The sequence below is a fragment of the Pseudonaja textilis genome, chromosome Z, assembly GCF_049901715.1.
Source record: "Pseudonaja textilis isolate UNSWEBS1 chromosome Z, rPseTex1.2, whole genome shotgun sequence".
Classification (NCBI taxonomy): domain Eukaryota; kingdom Metazoa; phylum Chordata; class Lepidosauria; order Squamata; family Elapidae; genus Pseudonaja; species Pseudonaja textilis.
In genome coordinates, this window is record NC_142008.1 from 6,479,804 (window position 1) to 6,497,478 (window position 17,675).

At 42.5% G+C, this 17,675-nt stretch overlaps 1 protein-coding gene across 6 annotated transcripts in view; it reads right to left on the reverse strand.

The window, feature by feature from the left end:
* PRKAG2 (protein kinase AMP-activated non-catalytic subunit gamma 2) overlaps positions 1 to 17,675 on the reverse strand; it is a 271,216-nt gene that overhangs the window by 16,679 nt on the left and 236,862 nt on the right. For all 6 annotated transcript variants that reach the window (XM_087916094.1, XM_026719904.2, XM_087916093.1 and 3 more), the window contains 3 exons: positions 16,646 to 16,755; positions 7,968 to 8,049; positions 5,940 to 5,998 (listed from right to left, as the gene is read on the reverse strand). In XM_087916094.1, the coding sequence (XP_087772220.1) occupies positions 5,940 to 5,998; positions 7,968 to 8,049; positions 16,646 to 16,755 (251 nt within the window). The remainder of the gene's footprint in view (positions 1 to 5,939; positions 5,999 to 7,967; positions 8,050 to 16,645; positions 16,756 to 17,675) is intronic.

Here is a 17,675-nt window from a genome sequence, read left to right on the forward strand (position 1 = left end):
ATAATGATCACACTATAATCAAGGTATTTCATATAACAACAGGCATACTAAGCTCCCACTAAAGGCCGGGCCAACAAGCTGAGTATATGCAGGCTTTCAGAAGACCAATTGGAAAGAAGCCATCCAGATCTCAGGAAGAAGGCTATTCCAAAAAAAAGGTACTGCTACAGTTAACTTTATCACAGTTTTCTTAATTAACCCAAGATAAATTTAAACAGAAACATAAGAGCACAAAAAAACCTTTCATCAACTGTCAGGAGCCCCAATGGAAAAACAGTGGAAAGACCCCCAAATGACCAAACCCCCAGGCCAGGTCAAAGTTCTCCCTTCAAGTACCCTATGGCATAATGGAGAAATCTCAAGATATACTAGACACACAATATCCACCTTCAAGCCTGTGTTGAAGTTCCCGATTCCAAGGGCAATACCAGGATCTATTGTCACTGGCACCAGACCAGGAGCTTAATCGTTTATACCTGGTACCAGGTTCTCATGACCTTTTCTACATGATCCCATGATCTGATCTTTCATCATGCAAACTTATAGCACATGAGATGTCAACAGGTGCCAACTTAAGTAATCTTGGGATTTTTCTGCTATTGTTTCCCTAGGGCTCCTAAGAGTTGAAAAAGGATGTGCTATTTATAATTTTGATTGGTATATTTGCTTTTAAGCTTCTGTTATCTCTCTGCTAAAGTTAAGAATAGAGCTTAAAACTTCCTTACTTACTGTATCTTTATTGTCCATGGGTCCTCAAAGAAAACAATTGACTAGCACCTGCCACTGCCCAACACTTGGCAAAACGTGGCAGCCTAAAGCAAATTTTTCCAACTTTTGAGACAATAATACCTGTTTAAGTTTCCACCAATTCCATCTTCTCCTTGGTGAAAGGAACTTTGCTAGAGTTGGCAACCTTGATATTGTACAGCAGGGCCAGCTCTGGGGCATCTGCACATACAGCTGCAGACAAGCAAGAGATCTGTTTTGTTGACAGCCCCCCCCCCTTGAGTTTTCTATTCATACTTGAAAGTCTACAGATACTATTCACTCAAATATGCTCAGCAGTGAAAGGAATATGCCTGCATTTGAGTAAAAAAAATGCTCTGTTCACTGTTGTGAGAAAGTCACCTCATTCCAAATTAATGATAACAACTTCAGCAATACTATAGCAAAAGAATGGTGCATGGAATCCACAGTAAGATGGTGCACTGCACTGACTAAGTTAGTGTAATTATTATTTACACAATGGATCTAGGATAAGACCATCAAAACTAGGGTGAGATGAGCAGTGCAGTAATATATCATTCAATCCTGCAAACATGAAAGAAGCAGTCAACTCAGGATCACGGCACATGTGTGTGTTTAAAGGAAATTCCACCGGTGCCAGTCTCTGGGGAATACACATGAAGGAAATTCTTCATCCATTCAGTGGGTGGGATTCAGCCCGTTCACACCAGTTCATTAGGACCAGTAGCTAATTTTTTGTGGGGTTCAACAAACCGGTTAGATGTGTTGCAGAAAATCTGTGTTTTCTGGAACACGTCTGGTTTTCATTCAACTTCCTTCCAGGTGGGGAAAAAACCCTCCCAAAAGTCCAAGAGGGGAATGACGGAAACCTTCAATCACTTCACTCAGGCGAAAACTGTCTCAGGTGGCAGGGGCAGGGCCTGCATGTAAGGAAGCAGCCCAGGGCCAAAGCGCCAGCGGAGTGCAAGAGAGTCAGGGAGGCAAGTGTCCTATCTGCAGCGCCCATGCCAGCTGCCCCTTTCTGGCCAGACATGAAATGTCACTGAGTTTGAATGCTGGTAGATGCCGGTCTTCCCTCTGGTGAGCCTGAGCAACTGCTGGAGAGAGACAGGCCCATTTCAGCAACAGGCACCAGGGGTGGGATGCTACCGGCTCGGCCTGGTTCTATAAAACCTGTAGCTGCAAAGAGCAGCTGACACTGAACCAGTTCGGTGTTTGGCTCACCCACCTGCCCGGGCTCTAGGATTTCCTTTATTCCCTGCTTTCCTCTCCTCACCTGCTTTGCACAGCACAGCTGAGGTTGAAAAAGCAAGAAACAAGAGGATTTTCAAATGCTGCGCACCCGAGAACAGTGCTTGTCAGCTGTCTAGGCAGCACAGCTGATGGTTTCTTGCAAACACTGCACACACGATGCAGTTCAGAGAACCGGCAAATCGCTCCACTGGCTGCCCCCCCACTTTCCCTGCCCACTTACTCCTTACCTGGCATGCGAGCCACCCAACTTGCCTGGTTTGGTAAGTTGCTATTTTTCCTTTTTTTCCCCCAACCATCAGCTGTTCTGCTGTGCTGGGAGATTTAGATTAACTAGAAAGCAGGGAATCTTTGGATTTCTTGCTTTCTAGCTAATCTAAAAGCAGAGCCAAACCTTCCTTAGGACTGAAGTTTTTCAGTGCAGATTTAGGTAGCCGATTACAGATAGATAGATCTCTATATTAATCTGTGATTCTGTGAGCAATTCAATCTGCTTGCCTACTTTTGGGTAAAAGTTGCTCTTTTTTAAAATAAAAAATTCAATATACACACAATATACATTGTGTGTTGTAAGTTAATTTTATGAGTTTGCTTGCAAGCAAATTTTATATGACAGACTCAGGTAGCCGACTGCATATAGATAGATCTCTAAGTGAATCTGTGATTCTATGAGCAATTCAATCTGCCTGCCTGCTTTGCCTGCTTTTGGGTAAAAGTTGCTCTTTTTTATTAAAAAAAAAATCAATATTTACATAAATATTTATAATATTTACACACAAGCCATGCCCACCCAGTCACATGACCAAGCCACACCCACATATTAGGCCACCCACAGAACCGGTTGTTAAGAAATCTGAATCCCACCCCACCTGGTGCCCAGATGCTCTTGCTTCCCCTCCAAGCATTTTTCTGACTATTTCATTTCCAGCTCCGTCTCATTTCTCTGTCGCGTTTCTCACCATTGTGTACAGGGTAACAAAAATTTATGGGACTAAAAAAAAGTTCAATCAATCAATTCCAACTTCACAAGATCTCTTTTTTCATGAGAAGTTGGAATTGATTGAACTTTTTTTTGTCCCACAAACTTTGTCCCCTGCACACAATGACGACGAGAAATGTGACAGAGAAAGCTGAAAATCAGGTAGCCAAAGAAATGCTTGGGGGAGCGAGGGCACCTGGGCAGTGGTGGGTAAGGCAAGCTCCGTGTAGCGCTGTGCTGCAATGGAGAAAATGGGCAATGGAGCATCCAGTGTGAGGGAAAGAGGCCTCTTTCCCTCCTTCTTCTCCCTGTTCCTCCTCCTTCCCTCATCCACGCCGTCAAGGGAGTGGCTCCTGGCTTAGTCAAGGAGGTGAGTGACCCCTCCCAGCGTCTTTCCTCCCTGAGTAGGGAGAAAGAGCAGATAGCTCTGCACCAAAGAGGCTGCAGTGGACAAAGAGAAGCAGGGGAGGGGGCGGAGTGAACGGCCTGCCAGAGGTCTCACTGAGGAGGTGGGAGTCTTTTTGATCCTGCCTCCCTCCATCCACCATTCTTTTCCTTGCTTTCACTTGCCCCTCCATTTCCTCCTGCTTGGATGGATTAGCTCCCTCCTCTCGCCTCCTGCTAGCTTTTCCTTTCCGTCTTGCTCTGCCTTTCTCAGGTCTCTGTCATCCTCCACCTTTTAAAGAAACTTGCCTAACAATAATCGTGCCTCCTTTAATGAACACATTCTTTTTTTTCTTTAGTCACTACTTCCCTTCCTTATCTGTTTCAGTCCCTCTTGCGGTTGCCATTTTAGTTTTGTTTTTTTTCACCCCCTTCATATACTAGTGCATCCTCTCGATATCTTTTTCCTTCTGTGTTAAAAGGACAGAGTTGATTCATTTTGACAGTGGGGGAAGGGGGAGTGGAGGTAATTTAACAACTGGTTCGCCCAAGGTCAGGTTGGCCTATGCGGGAGACTCTTCCTGCATGTGCAGTGGAGTTGGAGGATGGTCCACGCTTTCCATGATGGCCAACTTGACACTGGGCGAAGCAGTTCTTAAATTATTTGAATCTTACCACTGATCCCATTTACTACATTAGTACTTTGGCAGTCCTGGTTAATCAGTAGTCTGCAGCTTGATTCACTTTTCTTTACTTGATGTATATATTGATTATTTCCTACTTATGACTGTGAGCAATTGTAGTTGAATGTACTGCTGTACGAGACAAAATAAGTGCAGATGCTACTGTTAGGAAGTAAAGAAGATAAGCAAATGCAGTAATTGTACATTTGGGATTTGAAGACAGGATGAACAGAATTATTGTGGGAGGACAATCTGTTTCTTAACTAACCAGACTGTAACATTTAGATTTCCAAATGCCAGCAACTTTTTAAGTTGGTTTTCCTTTCCTCTACATCTCTGAGATCATAAATGCCAATGGCAAGGGATATCTGTGTTACAAATCGGCAGGCAGAATTAATTTCCATAGAAGAAACAGGATTGTTTATTTTAGAAAGATTAAATATCACATTTGCTTCAGCTGGCTCTGTGTATCACTTTAGCTATGTCCACTTTTAAAACTATTGTGTAAACTTCCAAGTGAAAAAAGAATCTTGACTATTTCCATTGTCTCAAATTCAAATTTTTAAAACAGTAAAAAAAATCAGGAATAAAGACTAATGATATGAAAATAAATTTTAGTGGTTTTCCCTCAACACAACATTCACTGAACATTCACTATGATGGTTCAATCGCACAATCAGGCAGATTCAGACCAGATTTGGTATTTTATCCACCAATCAAGTCCTTTCCAAAGACCTCGGGTATGCAGATGTTGATGTTTGATGGTGTTAGAGGTATCATAGCATGATGTAAGCTGCTTTGAGTTAAGCAACTTTTTGCTGATGATCTTCAAGGAGTGCTCCAGTTGTTTTGGGATTGCATCCAAGATACCTATTATTATTGGTACTACCTTTGCTTTCTTTTGCCACATTTTTATCTATTCCAGCTCTTTTTTCTCTTTTCTTATTGTCTCCAGAAACTGCCATGTCCAAAAAATAACCTATGCAAATGTATGTGGTTCTAACAATATGCCAGATACATGACTGAACAGAGAAACAGATCAAGCATCAGATATGTGCATTTGAACGGTATGTATAAGAGAGAAATATTTCATTTTCAATTATTGGCAGGTTCAAATACAACTACTATATTCAAATATTAGGAATAACTAATTTCAGGCTGGATGCAAAGCCTACACAGAAACATTGATGTCTTCCTAACTATTGTGATGTCTCAAATTGAAATATGCATCATATCATAACATTAGCTCTTCCCTTTTATACTTGTGTTGCAACATGGCATGCAAGTATATAAAAGGTGGGGTTTATATAGTGATACTTGTTTACCTACAAGCTATTCCCTCTCTCCAGACACCTTCATATGGAAACTTCAGAGTATTAGATTTTGATATAATGTTGCTATACTGTTAAGCTGCACTGTAAACAGCTAATTGTTGTAAATTGGCTTATGAGTACACTAGGTTGAGAGTTATTCATTTACTCAAAGTCCACTAATTATCTACGTAGCTATTTAAGCTACACAGCTAAATTAAATTTCTGGAGTTGAATACTAACCAATTACACTAGATCTGTTCCATTGTTTGTATATTTCCCAAAACATCAAAGGGTTTTTTACATTTTTCTGGGCCAATTATTGTTAAGCATTACTGCCATCTAGGGAATGGGCATTTTTCTTTTCATTTGGCAATAATCAGCCATAATATTATTGAAAAAAATAAGGCAGGCAAATCCCTGTTCAGTTTTACACCTACAGATTACAGAGAAGTTGGAAAATTCCACCAAGCCAGAATGGCATTCTTTCTCTTAACCATTACTTTTAACCACTATTATATTAATACTTTTATTTCAGGCATCCTGTTTTATTTGTAAAAGCTGTAATTATGAGGTGGCACCTACCATTGGAGACTTGTAGTATCTATGCAGTATATTAATGAAATCTGTAATAGTTAACATTCCTGTAACAAGGCAAAGAAAAAGCACATTTAATCCAGTTTTCCAATTTGTTTTTAACATCGTTAAACTTTACAGATTTACTGGTAAATGTAAGAAGTGAAGTCCTGGAAATATGCATAAACACAGTAATGTTTATTCTTCACAAGTCACATTAAGAGTTGTGATATCATAATTACTCCACAAAATTTAAAGTGTTAATATTTTATCCACTAAAGAGCTAGAACTGTTTTTCAGCTAAACTAAAATTTGACTGTTACATAAGAGTTCCCCACTATTCTTTGCATATTAAGATTTCCATCTTAGCATATTAAAGGAATAAAATGTATATAAGTTCTAAACTTGTTTTCTGAAATGCCAGAATTAAATTTAATGCTTCATGTAAATAGCCTCCGATACTGAAATTTTAAGGGAGATCGGCTAAAAATAAATTATAGCTATATCCTTGATTTTGGAAGTCCTATTTAGAATAGTAAGTTGCAGTCTTCAATCAGAATAAAAAAATAAAAAGCAGATACCTAATTGGATACAGCTAAAACACATTTCCTTTGAAATGCAACTAGTTTTATGTGTAAGAAAAACTGCTCATATTTCTTAAACACAGCCAAAGATAATCTTTAAGCACTCTTCTAGTTGTACTCAAAAAATGATATACAATCTTTGTTCAGAACTAAGTTCTAAAAGTTAATGCTATCTTATGTTTTCCAGACCTGATCCAAAATATTAATCCCATTGTTTAAAATGGTCAGCATCAAGATGCAAACATTCATGAGAAATCTTTCATACGCTTGCATTCTTTTCTTCATTCTGTGACTGAAATTGTCAGATATGATAGCTAGTCCTAGTTTTTCATTATTTGTATGATCTGCAGGAAGCCTTGTGCTTAATATTTACTTATTCCATTGTCCTTTCTTCTGTCATGAGTACAAGGAGATTGGGAAGTTTTACTTCTGAATTAAATATAGTTCCCTTTATATTGTAGTGCAGGGGTGTCCAATTCAATTTCATTGAGGGCCCCATCACGGCTGTGGTTGATTCCAGGGGGGCGGGCAGGTGTGGCAGACTGGGTGGGTGTGGCCAACTGGGCAGGAGTGGCCAATTGGATGGACGTGGCCAACTTGATACCACTTCTCAAACTGCTGACCTGTTTCCTTTTTGCTTTGGGTAGACTGGGCCAAAGCCAGGCTGGCTTGATCTTTCCTCTTCATACTGGGTGGACTGAGCCGAAGCCAGGCTGACCTGATCTTTCCTCTTTGCACTGAGTACAGCAGGACTGCCCCGCAGGCTGGATCCGACCACATTGTGGGCCACATCTGGCCCACAGGCCCTGGGTTTTACACCCCCGCTGTAGTGTGTAGTCTAAAATCTATTTAATGGTCAAATAGACTATGTACCACATATTATACCATAGTACAAATGCAAGAATATAAAGAAATCATACACAAATTCAGGTATCACTTACAAATGTCTGTATATTTAAAACTGGAAGTTTCCAATGCTTTCTCACATGGGCTTGTCATTTAGCAGAAAACCATGTTTTCCCATTGCAAAGAAATATTGATTTAATACACGGATGGGGAGGAGGTGAGTCTATTACTCTCAAGTGTCCACTTAATCAACAATTATATGAATTGCAACAATTGCATCATTACACGAATTTCATAATTCACATCAATTGCTTAATAACAGCATGCCAAAATGATGCAAATCAGAATGGATGACCTAACATTAATACAAATGTAGTTTCATCTGAACTACTTCAGTTATATCAGATTTGTCCATTATTTTGGAGACATACCAAGATAGAAATCTGGTCCATTGTATCCAAAATCTGCTGAATGGGAGATCATTAAATTGAGTTTCTGCATATACTCGAAGCCATATTTTTAGTATAGAAGAAGTAAAAAAGCAGAAGGAAAAAAAACCCATTCATGGTATTTTTCTATAATTTCATACAAACAAATATCATCCTACCTACAAAGCTTTGTTTTTTACTCTCCCACAGTGGAGCTGCTCGAACACCATTTGCCACTAAAGCAAAGAAAGCTTTCTTTACCTGAAAAAAGAAAAACACAGCAAGAAATTATCTTAAAGGGAGCTATTTGGAAATAAATATCTAAATGAAAACTGAAAAAATGAGGCAGAAATTAAATACATCAGGATGTATGTAGGAGAAGGGGCGTTGGTACTTACCTGATACGTTCTCTTTGAGCTGTGAAGAGCATCCAGTAGGGGGAGGTGTCTCAGTCACTGCATTGTTAGGCTGAGCTTGAATTAAGGAACGCTCCTCCTCCTCCACGTGACTCCTCCGTAGCATTCCCCAGTTTTGCGAAGACGAGAGGAATAAGTGCTCTCATCCCTACTACTTAAAAAAAGTTCACTGGCAAAAACAAGAGCCCACCAGACGGAAGAAAAGGGTGGGGCTGGATGCTCTTCACAGCTCAAAGAGAGTGGGCGTACCAGGTAAGTACCAACGCCCCTTCTCCTATGAGATGCTCAGAGCATCCAGTAGTGGGACATACCAAAGCTTGGCCTGTCCTACGGGAGGGACTCCGTCTGGTTCGGAATCTCCTCAGGGTCCCTAAGAACCCGTTGCAGAACCCGTCTGCCAAATGAGCCCCCGCAGAGGCAAACACATCAATTTTGTAGTGTCTAATGAAGGGTGATGGGGAGGCCCAAGTCACTGCCCGGCAGATTTCAGTTATTGGTATCTGAGTGGCCCAAGCCACCGAGGTCGCAGCACTCCTAGTTGAGTGAGCAGTTATGCCTCTAGGCACCTGCAGGGCTTGAGCCTGATATGATCTAGCTATTGTTGCTCTTATCCAACGGCCTATGGTGGATGGAGACACCTTGTGACCCTGTGTCTTGGGCTGAAAGGAAACAAATAAGGCTTCCGATTTTCTGAAGGGCTGAGTGCGCCTGATGTACGTTTGCAGAGTGCGCCTAACTTCAAGCTTGTGCCATTGCCTTTCCTTCTCTTGTGAAGGCCTGGGACAGAAGTTTGGAAGGATGAGCTCCTGTGCTCTATGGAAAGCTGAGTTGACCCTAGGCATAAATGAGGGATTGGGACAGAGAATCACCCGATCGGCATGAAAACGCAGAGATCTTGTCTGACTGACAAGGCTGCGATTTCCGATATGCGACGAGCGGAGGTGATGGCCACCAGGAAAACTACCTTATATGTCAAAAATTGGAGACTTGACTCCCTCAATGGCTCGAACGGTTCTTTGGTGAAAGACAGGAGGACCTTGTTAAGGTCCCAGGTGGGGTAGCAGTGTACTGCCGGGGGGCTTAGATTGGTAGCCCCTCTAAGGAAGGAACGTATGCGAGGGTGATGAGAGAGGGAGCTGAAACCTTGGCAGGAAATAACTGATGTTAGCGCTGCTACCTGCCTCTTCAGGGTATTAGGGGATAGCCCCTTATCAAGTCCCTCCTGCAGAAATTCTAAAATCCGAGCTACAGAAGATGAAGTAAGGTCTATTTGAGATTTACTACACCATCTGCAGAAAATGGACCATGTGGCATTGTAAATACGGATGGCTGAGGGTCGCCTGGCAGCTAGAATGGTGCTAATGACTTTGTTGGAGAGCTTCTCGCTCTTCAATCTGCTCTGCTCAACCTCCAGACGGTCAATTGAAACCATTGAGGGTCAGGATGAAGGAGGGGCCCCTGAGATAGTGAGATCTTGTCTGATGGAATCCTCCAAGGAGGGGCTACCGAGAGGCTGCGAAGATCTGTAAACCATGGTCGCCTGGGCCAGTGAGGTGCCACTAGGAATAATTCCGCTTTCTCTTGTAATAATTTCTGGATGACCCTGGCCACCAGTGCTAGTGGGGGAACAAGAGCCCCCTTGGCCATGGGCAGCAGAGAGGCGTTGTAATTCTCCGCCCGTGGGATGGGTATCTTGAGACAAATCTGGAGATCTGAGCATTGAGAGGGGAGGCGAATAGGTACACCACTGGTTGTCCAAATATCCTTGCTGCTTCTTTGAACAGCGACGGGTGGAATTGCCACTCTGACTGGTCTATGGTAGCCCTGCTTAGCCAATCTGCTTGTGTGCTTGACAGGCGGAAATGTGCTCTGCCTTGATAGAAAGAAGATTGTTCTCCACCCAGCGACATAGACGCTTGGCTTCCTCATCAATTGTATGGATTTGTGCGCCCTTGCTTGTTTATGTGAGCTTTGGCTGTCACATTGTCTGTTAGGATGAGGATGTGTTGATCTCGTACCTGCGGAAGGAAGCTGCGGAGGGCAAGGAAAACAGCATGAAGCTCCAGCCAGTTTATGCTGCACGACTGTTCTATTGCGGACCATCTGCCCTGGGATGTGAGTGACTGAAGGTGGGCGCCCCATCCAAATAAGCTGGCATCTGTGGTGATAGTAATCCTTTGAGGCTCCTTGAAGAGGCAGCCCTTGTTGATGACCGGTTTGGCCCACCAAAGTAGGGACATGAGGACCTTGGGAGGTACCCTGACCATGCGTTTGGAGTTGCTTCTGCCGGATCTCTGGTACGGAAGCAGGAACCACTGGAGGGATCTAGAGTGTAGACGGGCCCAGGGAATAATAGAAATGCATGATATCATTTTTCCTAATAGTTTAGGGAGATCTAGTAAGGACGCTCCTCTAGAGCACCTAATCTCCCGAACGGATTTTTGGATGCTAAGCAGTCTATCTGAAGACAGATAGACTTTGCCTTCCAATGTGTCGATAACTGCCCCCAAATGAGTAATTCGAGTCGATGGGGATAATTGACTCATTTTCCAATTTATGAGAAAACCATGCTCTTGGAGAGAAGCTAAAGTAGCCTGGGTGTCCCTCGCTGCTTGGGGATTAGAGGGGGACAGGATTAAGATGTCCAGGTAACACTGAAGACGAATGGGTATATTCCTGAGATGGGCAGCGAGAGCTGCGAGGACCTTGGTAAAGGTTCTGGGCGCGGAGGCTAATCCAAAGGGAAGGGCCACGTATTCAAAGTGGTTATTGTTGTAACAGAACCTTAGAAACTTAAAATGGGAAGGCCGAATAGCGATATGTAGATACACCTCCATCAAGTCAATGGATGTGAGCACATCCCCATGTCTGATGCCCAGCAATATTGATTGTAGGGTATGCATTTTGAATTTACGATAAATTAGAAAGCGGTTAAGCCTTTTTAAATCCAAAATTGCTCTTCACCTCCCTGAGTGTTTTGGAACAACAAAGAGGTGAGAGTAAAAACCCCGCTCTCTTGGTTCATACGGAACCGGTTGGGTGGCTTTTATGTTTAGGAAGTGTTGGATTGTGGAATCCATTAGATTGCGCTTGATCGGGTCTCTGGAGGAGGGGCATGACAAAGAAATGGGGGGGGGTGAAACTCAAGGGCAAGACCAAATCTAATGGTGTCTCTGATCCAAGCGCCAGAGGTAGAAGAGTCCCATTGACTCGCAAACAACTTAAGGCGACCACCAATGGGGAGAGTCTCCCTTGACCTATCTTGGTCGTCGGAAGGGCCTGCTTCCTGTCCCTCGAAAGGGCCTCTTGTATTGACTGCCCCTTCTACTCCTGTCTCCTGAATCAGCTCTATTCTGGGGTTGAGCTGACCTGAAGGAAGGAGGCCTCTGATACCTGGGGGAGAAAGGGGCCTGATAGAAGGGCCGAAATGAGCTTCTCCGAAAGGGCTGTGGGGTTCTGAAGTCTGATTTTCTTATCAGGGAAGGAAGAAACTTTTTTTTGTTGTGGGTCTCCATAAGTAAGGGGTCCAGGGAGGGACCAAACAGCTTATCTCCTACAAGGGGGGAAGAGGCCAGATTTGCTTTATTTTTAAAATCTGCCTGCCAGTGTCTCAGCCAAAGTAAGCGGCGGGCAGTGATGTGTGATGTGATTGCCCGAGAGGAAAACTTAACTGAGTGGTAAGTGGCATCAGCGGAAAACTCGGCCGCAGCCGTAATTTTCGCGATGTCCTGGTGTGCCCTGATGTTAGTTGTGGGTACGTGTTGCTGCAGTTGGCGAAGCCAACAAATGGATGCTCTCGTGAAAAAAGACGCGGCCGTAGCCGATCTGATGGCCCAAGCATCTGACTGGTGTGCCCTGCGCAGGGCTAACTCGGCCCGCTTTTCCTCAGGCTTTAGGGCCTCTAACGCCTCAGTGGGAGTTAAGGAGGATGCTCGGCCCACTATGGGCTCGTCTACCTCCGGGGTATTCAGCAACTTTGAAAATCCTGAGTCTAAGTTAAAGAGTTTTTTATCGTGACCAGATGGGACCAGGTGTACCGCTGCAGAGGCCAGCTGCTTTTGCACTAAATCAGAAAAAATGGGTGGGACCAGTATAACCTCAGCCTCAACTACAGGGTGGTTAAAGATTAGGTCCGCTGGACCTTCTGTTGAGGTTGCGGGGGTGTCGCCTGGTGATTGGGTTCTTAGGCCTGAGATGTTCTTGGACTTGAATAACAGAGATTTGAATAGGTGTGGTCTGAATTAACCCGCAAAGGCGGGCTGGTCAGGGATGAGCCCCTCGTCCTCAGACATTTCCCCTTCCAAGTGGTCTGCCTCTGATAGGGGCTCACTATCCTGCATGGACCCCATTTAGAGTTCATCTGCCTCCATGAACTAGCCCATTTCTCCCTCGTCCTCCTCCTCCTCCTCACGGCCTTGGAAGGAGGTCTCCCTCTGCAAGTATACCTGGTGGTGATCCGACCTGGGCAGGGATCTTAGTGACTGAGACTCGAGGTCAGGAGCCACCAGATAATGACTAGACCTGGTTACTTGCTGGATTCCGTCTGCGATCCCTTGGCAGATGGCCAACTCCATCCAGGTCCTTAGTCTCTCCGGAACCTCCTCAATGGGGGAACCCTCTTGGCGAAGGCCAGAGGCTGTGGGGGTGAAGGTGGCTTCTGCCACCCTTCTAGCTGGCGTTCCGGGAGTCTGAGCATGTTGGCCTTGCAAGGGCAAGCTGCGCCTGGGTGAGAGGGGAAGATCTAGAGGAGGGGGGGTGTTGAGCAGAGGTAGAAGGACTAGAGGATGGTAAAGCCTGAGGCACCGGGAGGGCTTCCCTGGTGCACCTATCAATTTCTTTTTGGAGGGCCTTGTGGCGCCTTAAGGCGTCCCTTTGAGGGGCTTTGGTCTCTTTAGCCTGCTTGCGCAAATGATGGGTTTTGGCTTTTGCCTTCAATGAAGGGCCTTTAGAGGTGTTGCCATCTGCCATTCTTATAAATTATATATTATAGTAATAGGGTAGAAAAAGACAATATGATGCGGTTGACACGCCCAGGGTCCAGTCTGAGTCAAGATGGTTGCCCTGATAATTCTTAACATCCGTCCCCCCCTTTTTTATGGCTATATGTATATATCCAAATAGAGGGGTCGTATCTCAGTGATAATAATGTAACGAATTACAATATTATACTGTACAGAATATATAATAATAATTATTATTATAATTAATGCTTACATTATTAAAATTATTAGTATTACTATTGTAAATTAATACTAATATTGAAGTGTTGCTTGAAAATTATACCACAATGAAGCTGGTATAATTGTTGCACTAGTGCTCCAGGAGCCACAGTATACTTGCAACACAATTTTTGAGAGAGAGTCAACCAATCAGCCAAATTTCGATATGCCTGAGGCCCGGGTAGAAATGAAAATGGGGCCTACAGCAGCTTACTTGCACAGGCTGACACAGCCTAGGTGCCTGCTGCTGTGCCGCTGAGGATAGCTGTGGGGATTATGCCAACAAGATTCAGGGATAAAAAAGTAACCTCAATTACAAATTGCCAGAGAGAATGGAGGTTAAAAGACTCAGCAGATCCTATGGGAACCCTGCTATGTTGAGTCAAGTTCCACCCACAGTGCAGGGAAGTTGAAGAGCGAAGGCCTATGCCACTTTTTTGTGCTCCAAAATGGCGTCCGCCAGTAACAGATAGCTTTGGTACTGCTCAGTGGCCTCTTCCCTTCGGGGAAATCGAAACCGAAACTCCAAGTATGGAGATGGTGAGAGAAGGGAGAGATTAACCTAATTAACTTAAAAACGGCATTTGAGGTGGGGGGGAAACAGAGATACGACTTTCAACGATAAAATACCAGCTGCTAGAACAGCGAGATTGCCAGAAAAGCAGAACAGAACGTAGCGGCTTTTAAAGAGGCAGAGGCACTTTTTTGGCTATGGGGAGGTTGCGTGAAGCTGCTACGGAGCCTCCTGCTGCCCTCCTTGGGGGCGCAATGGCGTCTTTCCCAAGTTAGATAAATTGAAAGAATTGCGCAGAGGCTAAGGAGAGAATAAACGAATCAAACCTGAAGAGATAATCAAAATTAGAAGTCTTTGAATCGAAGTTGTGTTTCGGCCAAGGAGCAAGCTAAAGCACTGCCTGCTTTGCACGAGGCTGAGCTAAAACTGGGGAACACACTAGAGGAATCACGTGGAGGAGGAGGAGCGTTCCTCAATTCAAGCTCAGCCTAACAATGCAGAGACTGAAGCACCTCCCACTACTGGATGCTCTGAGCAGCTCATAGGAGAAATGATCATGTAATTTTTGCCTTCCTTTCTCATCTGCAAGATTCAAAGTCATAATTGCTTATTTTATAATAAATCTGCTATTAAATTATATATTTCAGAAAAAATAGGGGAAAAACCACAGCTACTTTTGTTGTTAATCAGTACTAAAAAATTCATTTATCACCATAGCAATTTATTATGACAAGCAGTATTCAAGAAGAAAGCTTTATAAGGAAAATAATAGCATATGTTACATGTCTATTTCAAAATTATCAGATTTTTGTCTGAAGAATTAGGATCCTTACAAATGAGAAGTATATAATGTTCAATAACCACACTGTTAAAATGAATTTAATGGCGTTTCCAAGCAACATTATTTGTAATCTTGGTTTTCTCTGGTCATTTCTCATTTTTTGGACAAGTTTAAAATGGAATTTATATTACCCAATTTGAACCTATATTAAAATTACAGATTGGGCAACCTAAAATAAAAACGATGGGAACTACTGTCAATTTTAAAGCCATCTTTACCCTGAAGTAAGTGTAAATGCTAACCACTGGCCCTGATTTCTAAATTCATAATAAAATATTTTAAGGTATCATCCATAAAGCTGTTTCCTGCAGCAGAAAGATTACCATCTGTTGAGCTCCATAACTCTGTATCTGAAACTGGCTGAAGACTACCTACTCAACTTGTTTGCCTCCAGTGATACTCTAACTACAAGGGAGATGGATTCCTGGCTTCCCCAGCCCCTCCCCCACTTTTAAAATGGACTGGTTGACCAGAAAACCAAGAAAACGCAGACTGCCTTTTCATGCACAAAATGAATATAAATTGGAAGAACTTTGCTCTTGAATTTATTTATTTATTTATTGTATTATAGAAAAGGAATTATATATCCAGCAGCTGCTTTTAGGGAAGTTCTGGTTGTTCGTTTCCTCACCTCACAGAATTATCTTTTAAACAAGTCAGTTCATTATAGATTTTATGGGGCAGCTTCCACTCTTTTCAATGATTGCAACTGTATATATGCTGAGACTCAACTCAATAAACTGATTTCTCAAGTTTCAATTCTTCAAATCTTCAGAGAAATACACCACTAGATGGCATCCAAGAGAGATGACAGCCCAATTCTTTATAGCTACATGAAAAATGTCTTGGGACAACGCTGGCTCCCTTGGCCAAGAAAGAGAGATGAGCACTGGATAGGGAAACCTTTATCTTTATTGGTTTTAGGATAATACTCATAAGTACCATTTATATTCACACACACACACACACACACACACACACACTCACTCACTCACTCACTCACCAAATGCCATACAAAAATATTATCAGGAACTCTCATTTCAAAATGTTGGGGAAATGTCAGATTCAGCACAGCCCTTCAGCAAGGCAGGCAGGGGCCTCTTCATAACAATCAAACAGCAGCATATAGTACAAACTTAGGTTATTACAAAATCTTTCAAAAAAAGGGATAGGAATCAATGGTACAACGTGCAAACATATTCTGATTATCTGAGGTTCGTGAGATTTGCTGAAGAGGCATAATGACAGGGGAGGGAGTGCAGGTGGGGGAGACTTCTCCCAGGGACTTGCAAATTTCCCTGTCAGCTTCTGGGGATGCTGTCAGGGAAGATTGCAATGGATATCACCTAATTGTGAACCATGCTAACCATAAAAGTGAGCCAGTTACTAGCACTCAAAATGCAATCCCATAACAGGTGATTGAGGTGCTGGGAGGGCTAGAACTCCAAGGACTGGTCATAAGTACCCATTCATTCAGTGCTAGCATAATTCTGAATGATTGCTGAACAAATGGTCATAAATTGAGCTTATCAGTACCGAAATAAGACAAAGCTTAGTGTACAACATGTGCTGTTTCCCTCTGGATGATAGTGAACTGCCTACTAGACCATGCTGTTCTGGGCAATTTGATGGAATTTGAACTGGAAGTAGGTTAAGAAATTTTTGCACTTTCTCAAGATTTATGCTATTTTATAATCTAGCCAACAGCGAACTTGTGCTTGCAACTTACAGTAGAAAAGGGTTCCATCATATTCAAATATGAACTAATGTCATCTCTAATAAGATTTGTTATAATTTTTTCTTTTCGTTTATTACAGACATAAGGCAACTAGGTGCAAAGAAAGGAATCTCCCAAACGGAAACTCACCTGTAGTGTAGTATCAAAAACCACAAGCTTTGAGCTTGTTGGAACAATATCGTAACACTTATGTGACTTCATGAATCGCATGTAGATATCACTTTCTGATTCTCCAACAGCTGTAAGAAAATATTTAAAGATTTTGTAAAAAATACTCAGTTCATCTGTATTTTAAATAAAAGTGAATATTTTTCAACATGTTTGCAGGCCTTTTTACATAGTTTTAGAAAGAAAGCAATCACTCTTTTCTGAACATACCTTAAATTCTTTAAACTATAATTCCTGTAAGCCCCTATTCAGAATGACTAGCTTTTATGAATTATAAATTGTATATAGGTTAAGGCCATGATGGTGAACCTACGCCATGTGTGCTGGAAGTGGCATGCAGAGCCATATCTCCAGGCATGCCAGCCATTGCCCATTGCTCTTCTGGGTTCCAGCGTGTAGCTGGTTTTCACGGGAGCGCCAGAAACCAGAAGAGCAGCTCCTCGGAGCACATCGCACACGTGGGAGCACTGGAAACCGGAAGAGCCAAAAAGATTAGCCACCACAGGGTTAACGTATCTAGTTTACTATATTAGATCTCCCAGCCATGAAACATCTGATTTAAATGTAACAGAATGGACACATATAAACAAATATAAAAGAAAAAAAACCTGATCTCTATGTTTCTTTCTTAACAAAATATAATCTTATCTCTTATTTATTTAACTCTGGGTTAATGTTTTCATTAATGTTTTCATTAATGTTTTCATTAATTCATGGATTTCTTACAGTTGGAATCCGTAGTCCAGTGATTTCTGGTAAGATGAATGAAAGTGGTCTGATACTGGCCTGATTCCATTCCAATTCTAATCAGAATGGGAAGAATATTACATTTTGACTTTCAGCAATTATTTATCCTTATTTAATGTACTGTATTATATTAATGCTTTATACTTGCGCCCATTTACACCAGAAGAAATGCAGAAGGGTCTGGATTCTTTACAAAACGATAACGCCGCAGGATTTGATGGAATATACCTAAAGCTATTGCAGA